The sequence below is a fragment of the Helicoverpa zea genome, chromosome 4, assembly GCF_022581195.2.
Source record: "Helicoverpa zea isolate HzStark_Cry1AcR chromosome 4, ilHelZeax1.1, whole genome shotgun sequence".
Taxonomy (NCBI): domain Eukaryota; kingdom Metazoa; phylum Arthropoda; class Insecta; order Lepidoptera; family Noctuidae; genus Helicoverpa; species Helicoverpa zea.
This window is the reverse complement of record NC_061455.1, coordinates 7,777,253-7,793,506: the sequence shown is the minus strand read 5'-3', so window position 1 is coordinate 7,793,506 and position 16,254 is coordinate 7,777,253. Positions and strand designations below refer to the sequence as shown.

Genomic DNA, 16,254 nt, shown 5'->3' with positions numbered 1-16,254 from the left:
TTCATTACATACCTACATACCTAGTTATGAAACCTTACTTACATATTTTTATAATTTTATTACAAAGAATAAATGAACTGCATCGTTAAAGTAACTATGAAATAAATTTTAGGCTGTAGAGTTTTTTTTTGAACGAGCTAATTTTCAGAACTATATAGAAATAAATAAATGCTGAAAATATACAGGTGGAAAACCAAATGTGTATAATTTTTCATTTTTTTTTTATTTAACAAAAAGCTTCATCCATCAGTTATTAAAAATGCGTTATCAACGTTACATAATTATCGTCGACGAGCTTTCTAGTCCACAGGAAAGAGACCAGCAAAAGGTTTAAGTAACCACTTTTATTAGCAATTCCCCAAAATTCAACACGCTCTTAAGTATGCTTGATTAACCTTATTGTTGCTAGTAACATATTCCAGTAATTAAAATCTCTTGAAACATACTTATCGTCAGTTGCAGAAAGGTCCATTTAAAGTTAAAGCTAAAATAAACTTTCTTTGTCAACAAGTCTAGCAATATCTAGATTTAAAGAAGACACCAGGGGTTCTTAAAACGATGATTCTCATAGGCCCCTTTTTGCAAAAGAGTTTATTTCAGTGTTAAATAGGACAAAAAATATCAGGGAATGCTAGAAATGTTTTTTTACTGAAGTAGTAGGAGAAGTCACTGACGGAAAAATGTACCTATGTAGGTATGTATATTGTAAATCAAGCATAGGATAGATATTACGACAATCAACAAGAATCCCAACAACAAAGTGATCTCATCTCATAGTCCGGTACCGGCTCTAAAGTCTGAAATCGCCAATCGACACGTGTTGCGCTCGTCTCAAGTAGGTAGTATCTAAGTGCTCTAGGCCTGCTTAAAAACTCTACTGGCATAATTTGCATCCTTATGAAGTTGCAGCGTTGGTTAGTGGTCGCAAAGCTAGACTGCTGTGCACAAGGTCTCCTGATCGGTTCCCGAGTAAGGCAAAAATTGCTTTCTGAAACTTCCACAAAGCAGACCGAAGTCGGGGAGTTGGTGGTACCTACACCCGGGCTGTGCCTCGGAGAGAACGTACACCTATTATGTGCTCAGCAGCTGGCTGATCTCCTTAGAGATCAGGCGCCGAGACGTGGCCGACGATCGATCTGTATTCGCCGTTATTATTTTTTAATATTCGTTAAGTATCGTCACTAAAAGTGGCCTTAGACTAAATTACATTTACATCAATAGATAGTACCTTGGTACACACGTACCTACCCATAACACAAGTAAGCATAAATATTGAGAAGGAATTAAACATTTTAAAATATTCTTTAAATAATTTCAAGACGTTTGTAAAATAGAACACAAAAGAAACAGCCGTGCTTTGTTTCGCCAATCCTTGTCAAAGGGTTTATCTTAATTGTTTGTTTAGTAGAATATCTCAACTATTTGTTTTAACAGCAATAAAAGTTAGGACATTCAACTGTTGACTCTTTAATTGAAGAACAGCGTGGACAAATCAACAACACGGATAAGAAGAGACACGGTAAACAAATTGAAATGCGTAACACATTTTCAGCGTCCTCCGGATGCAGAGAAGGGTTCATCGTATCGCGCACAGCGGTCGCGCAGGCCCTTTGCAAGCCCGCCCGCGCCCTGTCGACACTGGGCGGAAAACCTTCTGTAGCTGATAGCAGACAGTCGCGCACCGCTCGCTACCACCGCTACACTCATCGATCGGTTATACCACTGATATTGTGTGTTGCCTAACGCGTTAAAAGGATTTGTGTCGTGCCTGTGAAATTATTAAAACAACACAACATGTCCTTCGACAAAGATGAACTCCGCGATGAGTAAGTATCGTCAACTCATATCTATTCAGAGCAGGTAGGGCTTTCCTTTCAACTTGCAATGACTGTCACTGGTCACAACTTAAACTAGGTGAATCGATGACTGAGTATATCACATTATTAAATGTGGATTTGTCGTCTTATTCGGTGTTAATTAATGGGTCAGAATGTAATTACAACAAATAAGTTATTAGGTACATGATGGTGAGGTGATATTTCAGCCTGTCCAGTTTTTATTGGGACTAAATAGGTTGGTAAATGCATATAGGTATGATAAAGTAAACGAAATATTAGGTAGGAAAAGTTGAGGTAACTTTTAATTGTATCCAGTTCTTGTTTGTTCCTTAACTTAAGTAAGTTGATATTTGCACTCAAGCATTTGCTACGTACGAAGCAAAATAAGAAGGTGGACTTTATGTTGAAAGCGAGAATCTAAGACAGCTTTGTAGATTGTTGCTTCAGCACCTTACGATACAACTAGCATGCTTTCTATGATTGATTAACTAAATAAAAACTAAAACATTGAGGAAAACATTTTAAATTTCTGACACTAACGCAGTAACAGCTAGCTTTTATTTGTTCACTTCACATTAGAGTTAAGTTGTGACAGAAAATAAAGAAATTATCATTAACGGGGAATGGATAGTTTGATAAATCAATGACAGTAACTGTGAAGTATGAAAATGTTTTGTTAACAAGCGTGTTTATTATTGCTCGTAAACATTATTAATTGACGTGCAGGTATTAGGTAAGTACATTCACATACCAAAAGCTGGCACAGAATACTAAGACCATCTTACCTACTCGTATAATTAGGTCGTTATTGCTGTAAACATCGTGACGTTATAAATTATAGAAAAATATCGTAGAAGGAACAGGGATATACATAAAAATTGTATTAGAGAACGATTATGTTATATGATTATACTGTTTTATATACTAGGTAAGTACATTACACTCAGCAATAAACAGCTGTTTAAGCTAAGCTAGTTATGTACCTACTTTATCTTATCTACCTAAATGTGATTGCTAATTCCTCGTAGTGAGAAACGTTGTTGCTATGTTTAAGAACTGCAATCATAAACATCCTGCATCCAGTGAAAGTGATGAAGAGCAACCTTTAGCCTTCCTAAATATACTTATGATGTATCTTGAATTGTAATTTTCAAAATCGGATCAGGGTCTATATCTTGAGTTAAAACGAACCAAAATTGGACCTCTGAGACTAGCACGTAACTTAACAAACTCATTAACCTCATGATGTTAATAGGTACTTATACATTTCACATAGTTTTTCTACCCATTCGATATACTTATTTGGTTCTACACATAGTGGAGAGTAAAAAGCCACCCTTCAGCCTTGAGCCTTTGTATTTGAAAGTGTTTTTTAAATCGAACTCGGCAATAAATCATTAAATAGTTTCGATCTACTAACAGCTGCTCGATTGAACTTTATGTGTCACGAATAGGTACGATGTCCATTTTGGTGGATAAAAGTTTGAAGGTTTGTGGGATTTGGGGTTGAATATTTTAAGAATTTTCAAGAACTTGAAGTTTAATGATGATTCAAGTAAGAAACGAAGGGGATCTTCAAGAGCCTGTTAGCCACGATTTAAAAATCGAGGCGATCTACGCCAATTATAACAAAGGACAATGGGCACTTTGTATGGGATTTGGTACCCGCTCCAACAGTAACGTAGGTATGATATATCATTAGAAAGGTATTTACGTGAAGAATAATAAAAACTATGGGGCTTGTCTCAATTAGCTGTCCGATCCGAGTAGGTAACGATAAAAATGGAATCGACATAGAAACAAGTATGTCATCCATATATGCAAATTCATTAAGAGGCATATGTCGTCAGTGTAATAATTTTAAACTCAGTTAATAGACATCTTACATTGTTTGAGATACACTCTATTATAATCTAAAAGTTGTAATAATCTATGGAGTCATACAACGGAAACACAATCGTCATCTGATTTGACAAAAGTTCAAAACATTTCTATTCATCTTTTTTTAAGAAGAAATTCATCATTATCTCAGCACCTCTTGAGGAGCAAGATTAAGTCGTAATATGTACTATGTTAACATCGTCTCCTGACTTTTCAACCTTAACTGATTGTAAATACTGAAAGACTTTCATCAAATACATAAGCTAGTTCTGCGTGAACTGCAAAGGATTGCACAGTCTTTTTTTAAAGCAGTGGGAAGGCAAACATTCTAAGAAGGCCAAATTCCTGTTTTTTTGTTACTTTATCAGTTTGTATTCAATACAGTTGGATTTAAGAACTACATCTACGTTGACGATTTATGAACATTACACATTCTATTAGTCGATGTCACGCGAAATGGACAAGGATTTGGGACTAGTCGTCATAGTAAGTTTTTTTTGCCTTACCAAGACCTACGCAATGGTACTAGAATCAACACTGTTGGACAGGGTACCAAAACGCCCATCGTCCTTTGATCGTGATAGCGATGCGTAAGCAACATGCGTACAGATAGGTACGGCTTCATAATACGCGATAGATAAGTACCTAGAACGCATTCTCTGAATGGCCGAACTATAATAGGTACGCACCTTAGATTGTGAGTTAATCCGTGACTGGGGTCCGTTTCAGGATTAAGTTGCTATCTGGTGACTAACTACTTACTTGCCTGGTTAACATGGTGTAGAAATTATTGATTTACTTACTGCAAAAAACTTAAACCGACGTTCATCACGTGTTTCAGAAAAATATGTACATACTACATACAGAATTTTCCTTAAACACATGACTAATTTTACTTTTTTGTAGAAAGACCAATATGGCCTTACTACAAAAACTTAAAACCCTATTTTACACTTGTCTAAAAAAATTTTGGCTGCAAAATGAACCATATGTCAATGTCATAATTTGACATTTTTTTAGACAAGGCTTAAACTGACGTTAAAAAGTTTTTGTGGTAACACGGATAATGTTTATTGTTTCCATAGTGTACATAAATAGGTAGGTAGTATACCTACCTAATATAATCATCCTTCAATATTTAATAATATCAACATTAACCGTATCCAAGGTAGGAGGTGGTGGTTGCCTGCCGGGGCTGCGGGTTGTTCGAAAGAGATACCGCGGCCCTGGTACATAAAAGGCCTATGACGGAACACGACGATTTTAGTCAGTAAGAGTCTGACACTCCCTCACCGCTGCTAACCCACAGCGGGAGGGGTCATTTGATGATTTTACGTCGATAAAAAAAAAAAAAAAAAAAAAAAAAAAAAGGTAGGAGGTGGTTATAATTTTAAAATATTAGTTGATTATGAAAAAAAAAGTTTCTCATTGTAGTAATAATCATAATAGCGTCTCTAGACTGTCCCTTTCATACGATACGGTACACCTGTCCCAAGTCTCAACAGCTGGCACATTGCAAAGAGGGAACAGCTGTTGTATAATTCGACCCTATTTTGAGGCCTAAACTATACGTATTTTTGAATAAGTACTTTAACATGCAGGAAAAATAATATTGTCAGAAAGGAAAAAAATACACAAAAACTTGCCATGGTTCGATGTGGTGTGGCAAAACATCCAAACTTGGAGGTCCTTATTAACTGTACCAGCTAATTAATGCCTATCTGAAGTTAGGATAAATGGTGCAATTTCTGTAAACATTAGTTCCAAAACTTAACGTGGGATTTACCACTATTGACATGAACGTACGCCAAAACATGTGGCACGTCACGTTTGCGAATTGTTTCTAATGATGTCATCGGGGAGCTCGGAGAATGGGCTATGATGACATTTCGTAAATGTTTGTGTAAATATTATTTTGTTTACTTAATACTTATGAATATTGTTTCATTTAATTTTAAATCTAAAGCCATAATAAGGCTAAGCCTCTATTCTAAAAAGCGACCTTGTGGGGTTTTAATTAGGTACTTGAATTAATTAGACGAATCTAACTGGTGCAACACGCTACCTATCATATAAATAGTAGTAGGTACTGTCGAGTGATTAGGTTCTACCCTAGTCATCAGTTTTAATTTGCTGAATTGCATTACTTGCGCGATCAATTTAATAAAAGCGTGCAACTCATTTCCTTCACTATAGTTCGGCCATTCAGAGAATGCGTTCCTGACACGTCGCGATTGAACGATACTAACAGCGATTTACTTGCGTTGCAGTTACGATAAAAATATTTTTGCTGGTTGTTTACCGTTTTAACAATTGAGGAGCATTAAAACAACATTATTATATCAATAATCAATGAATGTAGTTACGTCGTCAGTTCAATCGCGACGTGTCAGGAACGCATTCTCTGAATGGCCGAACATAGGAATTATTAAATTCACTGAAGCAGTGACATAAATTATTATTCATGATACATCGAGGCATTGCTTTGAGTGCAGATGCCGCATTATTGTGATCATACTCAATGGATCCTTTTGTTTTGAGCTAAGTTTTTTTGTACATGTAGTCGAGTATCGCAGAGTCATGTAATAAAAGTTTTCGTGGATTCCCCGACCGCTTTATGCGAACGGTCCAGTCAGTGAGGCAGCGAGTCAACTATTCGCGTTTGGAAAGTCGATCAAACAATACGTAGTTACAGTGCGGCTCGCGTTACGTTCTCGTGTGCTTTTCGTCATTTCCAGTGTTGGTAAATTGTGTGCTTTAAATTAATTATCAAAAGGTAAGAACATTATTTGATATTAAAAATGTATTAGAATATTTTTTAAGCTTGTTCACGATAGCTGGAACCTACTTTTCAAAATTCTAAATTTAGTATTAATTAGAGTTATATTTAATCGTCTTATTTAGAATGAAATTATATTGTTATAGTTAATTGTATTTCTGATATATTTTTTTTTGTGTTAAGTAAGGTGTAATAGTTAAGTGTTTCATCGATTCGTTACATTACAGATAGGTTGCCTCTCAAACATCGATTAGTTGCTAACCTTGATTAAATTGTTTGCAAACAGATTGTATCAACGTAGTTTATTATCGCTAAGCTGAAAAATTACCGGCGATAACCTTTTGATATGTACCGAATCACTAAACAAATTAACGGTGATGTAATTTTCATAGTAAGCCGAGGAAAGTAATCCAAGAGCATATTTTTTGTGTGTTCAATATTTTTTTGTTTTTATACTAAGGTTCAAGGAATATATAGCAGAAGATGCCGTGTAACTGTAAGGTGGAAGAGTCGAGTGCATCATCACCACATCAGAACGGATGCGAGATGAGCGCTCGGGGCGCGCCAGGGCAGAATGGCCACAGCGCTCATCGGAAACTGTTCCAAGATAATGGTCGGGAAGAAGTAAGGGACAGCATCGGTGACGAACCAGTAGACCGAGACACTGTTAGGTTGTAACTTGTTAAATTATTATTAAATCATTACAGCTTTTACCATCCTCCCAAACTTGATGTATTTCGGTCCATAATACAATGGTCAATATGCTGGCTGTACCTACTTTTATTACCTGTTCTCTTTCCTCTCTTTCAATTTGACTATGTATCACGTTGACGACCACACGACCAAATGTTTTGTGATCCAACAATCAACTCCACCCCTAAACTTCATTTAGTTTTTCGAGTTTGTTTTTTGGTTGTTCGAGAGGGTTTCTTTCTTCCTTATATAAATGTTTAGCTTTTGTCCATCCTTTGTAAAACCATAATTACGACCCAAACATCAGACTGTTGAATTGAATAAACCAAGGCTACACGAAAAAGGGAAAAGTTTATAACAAAAGCATGTTTACATGATGAAAATTAATTCCCCTCCGAAACCGCAGACATTGTAAAAACAGTGAAAATATAGTCGGGTTCGCGTTGTTAAATAAACTTGTCTAGTGATGTGCGAGTGCTATTCCTTTCTTATAATAAGTTCTTATGTTTGACCTTTTCTTGGCAGGTACCCTGATGGCACAGTGCGCCTACGAAACCCGAACATCGAACTAATGGACCAAGACATATTATACCACTTGGCACTCGGTAGCGGCTCTCACGATCTCGTTGAAATGTTCGGAGATGTTAAGGTACTTGTTATTTCAGAAGTATTTTTGGGAAATTAACTTTATCTGTTTAGAGATAACCACCCGATTCCGGGGAATATACGAGAATAGCAATTTTCCCTTTGTGTCCAGAATACCATTTTACACAATATGAGTTTATTTCATGTTTACCGATATTTGTGAATATTGTGTGTGCAGTTTGTATGCATGGGAGGTACCCCGAAGCGGATGGAGCAATTCGCGTACACGATCATGGCGGAGATTGGACACAAGCTGCCGTGCGGGACCACTCTGCAGGACATCAGCCAGTTCTCCTACAGATACTCTATGTACAAAGTGGGGCCTGTGCTCTGTATCAGCGTGAGTAAAGCTCATTTCAATTATCACCATTCATTTTATATTTTCCATGGGAAAAAGAAAAGCACTGGTATGTAAACAATCTCCCATAAAATCTGGGATTTACTAAGATTCTATAATTTGATAAGAGAATATATTTTGGTTGACCTGCCAGGTTTATTGAAAGTCTTATCAAATATTTCGGAGCTTACTTTTCTACCACCTGGATATATGCAAAAAGCTAATGGCGGTTTATTGATTTGTGCGGTACAGTCACGATGATTGGCCAGAATAGTGACATTCGGTGATTGATTATCATCACTGGGCAAATACAAATCTTTGTTGTTACCCATTTGGTTATTCATCACATAAAAGAGTCGATATAAAGTAAGAGCTTATGTAGATTCGCTTAATCAAACTATAAGCTAGAATTTAGTTTATTAGGCACGAATCACGATACACTGAATCAGTTCCAAATTCAATTGTTACGTGGCACAAAGGTTAATCAGCAGATTCAATACAACTGACCTACCTTCTATTGATTACGTTACGTGGTACCACGTACATAGGTATGCATTAGGTATCACCGGCTTGTTATTAGTTACGCTTGGACCAAGCTAATCTAATTACTTACCAATAATCTGCGATCAACACGGGTAATTAATACTACTATTATGTGTACTCCTTGTACCTCGGTTCGCAGCGATCCACGTGCATAGTGCCTCGTGACTATCTCGTGAGATACAAGTCCGGATTAAACAGGAGTAGGGCTGCTACGATAATATTGCCTACAGAAACTGTTTTTAAAAGTAATGAATTATGGCGACCTTGAATGACGACTAAGGATATTATGTTGCATGACACCTTTGTTTTCCTCGAAATGTTAGCTTAAAGTGTAACCAAGCGCATCCACATATGGCCTGTATATAAATGTTTGGGGCGAGCCCGTGTATATGCTCAGCGGTCGCGCTTCCGACCACAAGCGTGTGCAAGTATTAGAGTATTATTCGATAGTAATCTAAACTATCGATCGTGCAATTGACATTGTTCTTTCGAAAGTCTGTAGGTGTACCTACCAATGGAGAGAACTATCTAAGGTCATGGATAGCAAGTGTCGCAACACAATAGCAATTATTTTGTGCTGGTGTGCACGCCCGGGTGCCTGAGTATCCAGTTTCCATATGGTGTAGTATCGTATTGCCAGCCATAATAAGAGTATAAAAACTGACCAAGAATTTTAAGAGGTCTCCATAATGTCAGACAAAGCAATTAATTTTTAGCGACATTCTGACATTTCTGCCTTGACAACCTTGAATAAAACATGTATCAAATGCGACAGTTTATTTTTATTTATTATTATTATTTTCATAAAAGTTTCTTCTAACAGCAGTTACATTTTGATGTAGGCAAAGTACTAATCAACAAATTGAACACTAGGTACATATTAAATTAAATAAGACTTTTTCGTCGAACATATTGATGATGTTATGTTTTTTGCGAACCATACTTTGACATAAATGCGGTGTGCATCTACTTGTTTTAATTAAAAAAAATGCACTTCCTCTATCAGTTGAAAAGACTGTGAGTCTAGAATAACGTCAGTTAGTCATTAATTCACACCTCATTACATTTATAAGGTAATGTCCTTTTAACTGGACCTTGTAAAAAGGCCATTATCTATCATTTTCACATTAGCACCGTCTTCACGATAGTATTTATTTATAATTTATATTAATTGACTTTAAGAGCTAGTGTATTTGTATTTTGAACTGAGTAAAACATTTGTCTTTTTTGTCACATATCGGAATTCCTTGGAAAACCTGTTAGCTGTAACCTTAAACATTTTAGCCGTTTAATAATACCGAAAATTTATAAAATTTGACTCAAAGAGGATAAAAATATGTTCCTCGATAGCTCGATGTTGATGCATTCAGCGCGTGGGACTTAATAACTGCATAGCGCAGATATGTGATATTCCCTGCTAAACACGAGTTGCAGCGCGGAAACGTTGATTTCCCTCGCAAATGGATCGATTAGTCCGCCCGGTAGCCCCGTAAGTAGCCGTTTAAATTAGTACGGGTGGTCCCCATGACTGGCTATTTGCAAGCCATGCGTTCTCGCATTAGTATTAAAACTCGTGCAATTTCCGGACGTGGCTCTTAATGTATGACGGTTTATTGTTAACTGTGATAATAATTTTATTGCTAAAAACGTTTCGGATGTGCTTTGAATTGAAAGCCAGCATTGTTAGGCGATGACCGATGACCTTTCTTTACAACTAAGTATGTAAGATGGACGATTGAAAATAACATTGTATGATTTATAAAAGTATTCCAGGAAAATGGTTTAAAAACAATCAAATAGATAATTGATTGTTTGGAAGATACCGTACACACAACATACCTATAAGTTTGTGAATAATCAGTTTTCAAGTTACTGCAGATATTTTATTTAGTTAACGTATATTTATTTGTATTCAATATAACAGTAAGATATGAAATACCAGATTATCAGAGCCGAATTTCAGGCACATTGTACCAATAAAGCCGTGAGCAATATATCAAAATACCACAATTTTGATTAGTTTGATCTTCATATATGTTCCGATGCACGAAATGAATTTTATGTAACGGCATATAGTTTTTAATGTTCCACTCTTCTAGGCTTTAGACATACATAACTATTATCTACTGACAATCAAATGATTATCGAATGGATTTTGATGAATGTGGGTACCAAAACCTAATTCGGATATCTTTCTTTACTACGAAAAACATGTTAAGCAATTCTTACTTAGATTTTCTAGACAGCGTATATTATTTCCTACTAACTAAATGAATGTTTATGCGTGCAGCACGGAATGGGTATACCGTCAGTGGGCATCCTGCTTCACGAGGTGATCAAGCTGATGTACCACGCGAAGGTCCGGGATCCCGTGTTCTTCAGGATCGGCACGTGCGGCGGTATCGGCTACGAGGGCGGTACTGTCGTCATCTCCGAGGAGGCCGTTGATGGCGCCCTCAGGAATGTTCTAGAACTGGTACGTTGTAAAAAAACATTGGGTGAAATAATGCGCTTTTATCAAGTTTTAGCCAGTTTTGCAACAGTGCATTATAATGTAGGGGTCTCAGCCAGCTGAGTATTGCGTAGATAATTGTTTCCTCAAGAGCACTTGAAATTCATTTAAGTAGAGCCCTCTATAAATTCCGAGTGTTCCAGTAAAATGTGTGCTAATATTAGAAATTATGTGATCATATCATGTAGGCCTAGAAGTAGCCTAGGTACTCATTCATATAATAATGTAGGTACCTAATCATGGTAAGTAGGCACTTCAAATGTCTACATGGAAATCTGGCTATATGATGAGTACGTAGATAATATTCGCTAAATACTTCATCATCCTCCGAGCCTTTCCCCAACTATGTTGTTGTTGTGGTTGGCTTGCAGTCTAGCCTGACGCGGCTGAGTACCAGTGTTTTACAAGGAGCGACTGCCTATCTGAATTCCTCAACCCAGTTACCCGATACCCTTGGTTAGTCTGGTGTCAGATTTACTGGCTTCTGACTACCCGTAACGACTGCCAAGGATGTTAAATAACAGCCGGGACCTACAGTTTAACGTATCATCCGAAACACAGTTATATTGGTGTCTAAGATATACTTAGAAAGTACATACAAACTTAGAAAAGTTGCATTGGTACTTGTCTGCCTTACTCATACTTGAGAGATTGGTTCTTTACCCACTAGGCCACCACGACTTCCATTCGCACTTGTATTCACTAAATACATCTTATTGCAGACGGTGCTGGGCAAGAATATCCAAAGGCCCGCCAAGTTGGACAAGCGCCTTGCGCGCGAGTTGAAGGGGCTGGCCGATCCCGAAGACCCGTACGACACTGTCACCGGGAAGACTATGTGCACATACGATTTCTACGAAGGTACCTTTGAAATGAAAATTATGTTCTGTCTGATAAATTTTCTATGCATTTGAAGTGTTTCGATTTTGATATCGAATCACGTTGTGAGCGCTACAGTTATTGTATTTATTAATGAGTTTCATAAAGGGAACTTATCGCTAAATTGTTTTTATTTTTAAGGATAAACAGCGGTCCGTGTTATTTACACGATGATAACAAAGTTACATCACAGACTTAAGACCTTTGTGATACTTATATCTCTTCAGAGCACGTGGTAGTATTTGTTTATTTACCGATATGGTCCTCAAACTATGTTCGGTCGGATTATATGAAAAACAATCAATAATATGCCAGCCACTTTACAGATAGGCCAGCTGTTTCTGGGCATGTCATTCTCGTTGTACAATTAGGTAAATAAGACACCATTTCATGCTGATTGAAAAGTTCAATGTCACGCGAAGGGCGTCTTTAAAGCTGAAAATAGGAACAGTTCATATGCGCGCAATAAGCAGATAGTTCTCGAATATTATGAATATTTCGTATTAATCTATAATACGAAGTGTTTCCTAGCAAAACAATTGCGTCATTGTGGATTGTTATCAGGCCAGGGTCGGCTGGACGGAGCGTTCTGCGACTTCACAGAAGCTGACAAGATGGAGTACTTGGAAAGCATTCACAAGTCAGGCGTCGTCAACATTGAGATGGAGTCGCTCGCGTTCGCTGCGCTGACGCATCACGCGGGCATTAAGGCAGCGGTTATCTGTGTCACGCTGCTAGATAGGCTGAGGGGAGATCAGGTAAATAACTTTAACCTTGAAATGAACTTTCGTTAAATATATTCTTATTTCTGTATCTATTACTTACATGTACCTAATATGTGATTACAGGTATTAGCTCCCAAGGAAGTTTTAGATGAGTGGCAGCAAAGACCAACAAAGCTGGTTTGCCGTTACATCAAAAGGTAATTAACATTTCTATGATTCTTTAATTGCTTTAATCTTGCATTTTTGCAGGCCTGCAATTAACAGTGTAGAAAGGAATTGAGAGAATTTGTGTTGCTTATTAAACCACCAGTAGGTAAACGTTTAATGTATGGTTTGCAGATATCTTCAGATGAAGGGGCGCCTGTCCCTGGACGGGCATGGGTCGATTGCAGTGAAGAGCCCTCGCCGGTTCAAGCTGGTGCAGCAGGAGTCTGAGAACTACGACTAAGCGAGGCCGCGGTACTGCCCACCGTGGAGTCTTGTCGCACTGACCATATTGGGCTTGCACTGGTTGGAGCCATCTGTGCCGATCGCTCAAATCTTTATTATTTTTGAATTAGTTTCTATTTTATATTTTTTTTACTCCGCATCTTCAAAAACATATATTTTTTCGACTACCTTTTGAAAGTTTACGAATAAATCTGGATATTTTAGGAATGATCGCTTTTGTCAAAAGTTTAGACTTGTGCAAAACATTGTAAAATATTGAAATCGAGGTAAGTTCTGAAAAGCTTCATAAAAAAAAGCATAAAGAAAGTTAAATTCACATCACACTGCCAAATTTTAAAATGTATGTAGCTGGATCAGAAGTGACATAGGGGTATAGGCATATTCTGCACCCCGACAATTTCTTGACTGTTATACTTCGCTAAATTGTGGAATTTTATGGTAATCTACTAATTTATGAAATTTTTGACTTGCTGAACGAAAACGAAATGTAGTAGAATGTATATAGCGATCAATTGTGGCGAGACCGGCGTATACCTAAGTATATTATTATTATACCTAATGGATTTATTTATTATGCATGTTATGATATATTTAACTTTAATAAATACTCTTTGTGTTGACGGTATTATATTGTTAGTTGGTAATTTAACAAATAATAAAATATTATGCCGATGTAAAAAATAAGTGTGTGGTAGAATTGCCAGGTTGACACGATACTTTGATTGGAATATAGGTACGTGTGTATTATAATCGTGTGATGGGAAAGAATCGAAATAACTTTTCGTAATTTAAAAATGAAAAACGTTAGGCGAAATATTTTGTCATAATATTACGTGTTCAAATTGTTGCACAATTTGGCGTAGTGAATATGCATAAAAAAAATGTATGTTAACATAAATCGTCTGATATCGGGTGTGTCGTACCTAATCACATTAAATGCTATCACATATACTTTATTATATTCTATGGCGAATCGTAAAAAAATAAGCTAATCCATTCAGTGGTTTAGCCACAGGAGTCATTTTTCGTTTTCATAATTTACAACATCATGTGTAAACAAGCGCGGATCCAGCCCTCAAAAAAGTTTGTGGTCGCAGCTACTAGAAAATCGGAACTAGAAGCGGCTACTAGAAAAGTAAAAGTCGGAGCATGAACATGCTCATTAAAAATTATGCAAGTCGTTTATGAACTTTTGAATGAAATTATTTCCTTTTTTCTGAGCATCAGGACTTCGGCATTAGGAATGAAAATAAACTTAGGAGGAAGTTGGACCCGATAAAAAAAAATAGTTTCGATCCAAACCTATTTCAATCAATACCCAGCCAGCACAAACCTTTTGAGTAAGTTTTGTTTAACAGCAGACATAGAAGCTAATTGCAGAAAAAAACTACTGTAAATAGCTGATATGGCGCTTACTCAGACGTTATTCAAGCAATTTGGGCACAAAATATACTGCTATTAGCTGTGTAATAGCAACGTAAAAGATGAATAAGTTTTGAATAATTGTACGACAAGCTGAATATCTTCTGCATAAAAAGATTTTGTTCTTTAACACAAGTACTACAGCTCTTTTAGCCAGATGATGAGTGAATGATGAATGAACATGGTATTGACTGGTTAAGTCCTTCAAAGCTCAGATATTCAGATCATACACAGCGTTTAGCTTATTTCAGGTATATTTTAGCAAGAAGTTGATCAAATTAATATTGACAAATCCGAACAGCGTTATAAGACGGCGACATATTCGTATTATAAATTTTACCCTTATTTAGGCTTGATGAAAGAAATTGTAGGTGCGCATGCAACTTTACCGTGTATATATATATATATATATTTCGTGTAAATTTTTCACGCGCTACCAGATAAGCCGGGTTTTGAAGAAATAAACAACATTTCTTCTAGTTGTATGTTTTTACGTGTAATTTTTTTTTTACTTTATTTCAATGTAAAGGTTCAAAAATGACTCTGTAAAACTTTTTTAAGAATATTATAATTATTTCGTTATTAAACTTGAGTATTTGAGTATATAATTCCACATCATTATAATTAGGTTATGTTGTTCGATAATGGCGACGAACATTCTGAATAAAATCTGATTGCACAGCGGCTTATCGTCTAATGTATGCATAACAGACCATAAGTGTCCACTTATTAAGTTGTGCTCTGGTTAAAAGTGGACTGCACTAAACATTTTTCGACAACTGTTCTATAATAACACACATTTGTACTGTAAATCAAACAATTAGGATTCAGTCATATAATAATAAAAACCCACATTATAGGAAAGCTATATAATTTATTAATTTTAGTTCTTATCAAATTCAGATAATTATAGAAGATTCCGATGAATTGAGAACCTCATTCTTTTAGAAGTCGGTTAAAAAATATTACGATACGAAAAATTACATACCTACTTAATTATAACTAATCATTGTAGTACAGAATTCATAATAGTACGATACAAATAAATACGTATAGTAGGTACTATATACCTACTACAAACGTGCGACGCATTTTCACGTAGAACCACTACAAAAATTAGCACAGTCAGCCGGTTAAATGCTGACTAACGTTCCAGAACAGCTCTTCTAGCTTAAAAATGTCTACCTCTCATGAATACTCAGCAAACTTCTGCATCAGAATCTGTTGTTAGCTGCACATGACGGTAATTTCGTACTCAAAGCGTCATAAAGTAGTTACAACAGCTATCTTTATTTCTGTTAAGTTACTATATGCTTCATAACAGAAACAACGCCTATTTTATACAGCAGCTGAATAACTGTCAAGGTGTAGTGTGTAGTACAACTAAAAGAAAACAGAATATAGCTTATCCAGTATCATGCTTGATAATGGAATTTTATACCAATGTTATACAAAAGATTACACGAACTCTTGAGTAACAGGTCTTTTTATGATGATTATTCAGTTTGAAGAAATAAAATCCGCAAATTACTAAACTAATTCAGCTGATA

At 36.3% G+C, this 16,254-nt stretch overlaps 1 protein-coding gene across 3 annotated transcripts; it reads left to right on the top strand.

Annotated features, from left to right (window-relative positions):
• The first annotated feature begins 1,636 nt into the window (after positions 1-1,636).
• Positions 1,637-13,910, top strand: LOC124629987 (uridine phosphorylase 1). 3 transcript variants are annotated; one of them, XM_047163676.1, is made up of 9 exons: positions 1,644-1,826; positions 6,959-7,169; positions 7,717-7,840; positions 8,015-8,176; positions 11,007-11,192; positions 11,951-12,089; positions 12,672-12,865; positions 12,956-13,029; positions 13,172-13,910. In XM_047163676.1, the coding sequence occupies exons 2-9, from the start codon at positions 6,982-6,984 to the stop codon at positions 13,278-13,280; spliced, it is 1,176 nt and encodes a 391-aa protein (XP_047019632.1). In that variant the 5' UTR covers positions 1,644-1,826; positions 6,959-6,981; the 3' UTR covers positions 13,281-13,910. The 3 variants fall into 3 exon arrangements, with proteins under 3 accessions (XP_047019633.1, XP_047019632.1, XP_047019631.1); XM_047163675.1 differs by lacking the exon at positions 1,644-1,826 and adding an exon at positions 6,203-6,495; XM_047163677.1 differs by lacking the exon at positions 6,959-7,169 and having other exon boundaries at positions 1,637-1,826.
• Positions 13,911-16,254: the final 2,344 nt, after the last annotated feature.

Coding starts and splice junctions, on each gene's coding strand:
- LOC124629987 (XM_047163676.1), top strand. CDS start 6,982: ATGCCGTGTAACTGTAAGGTGGAAGAGTCGAGTGCATCATCACCACAT. Junction 12,866..12,955: donor ATAGGCTGAGGGGAGATCAG/GTAAATAACTTT, acceptor ATGTGATTACAG/GTATTAGCTCCCAAGGAAGT. Junction 13,030..13,171: donor GTTTGCCGTTACATCAAAAG/GTAATTAACATT, acceptor TATGGTTTGCAG/ATATCTTCAGATGAAGGGGC.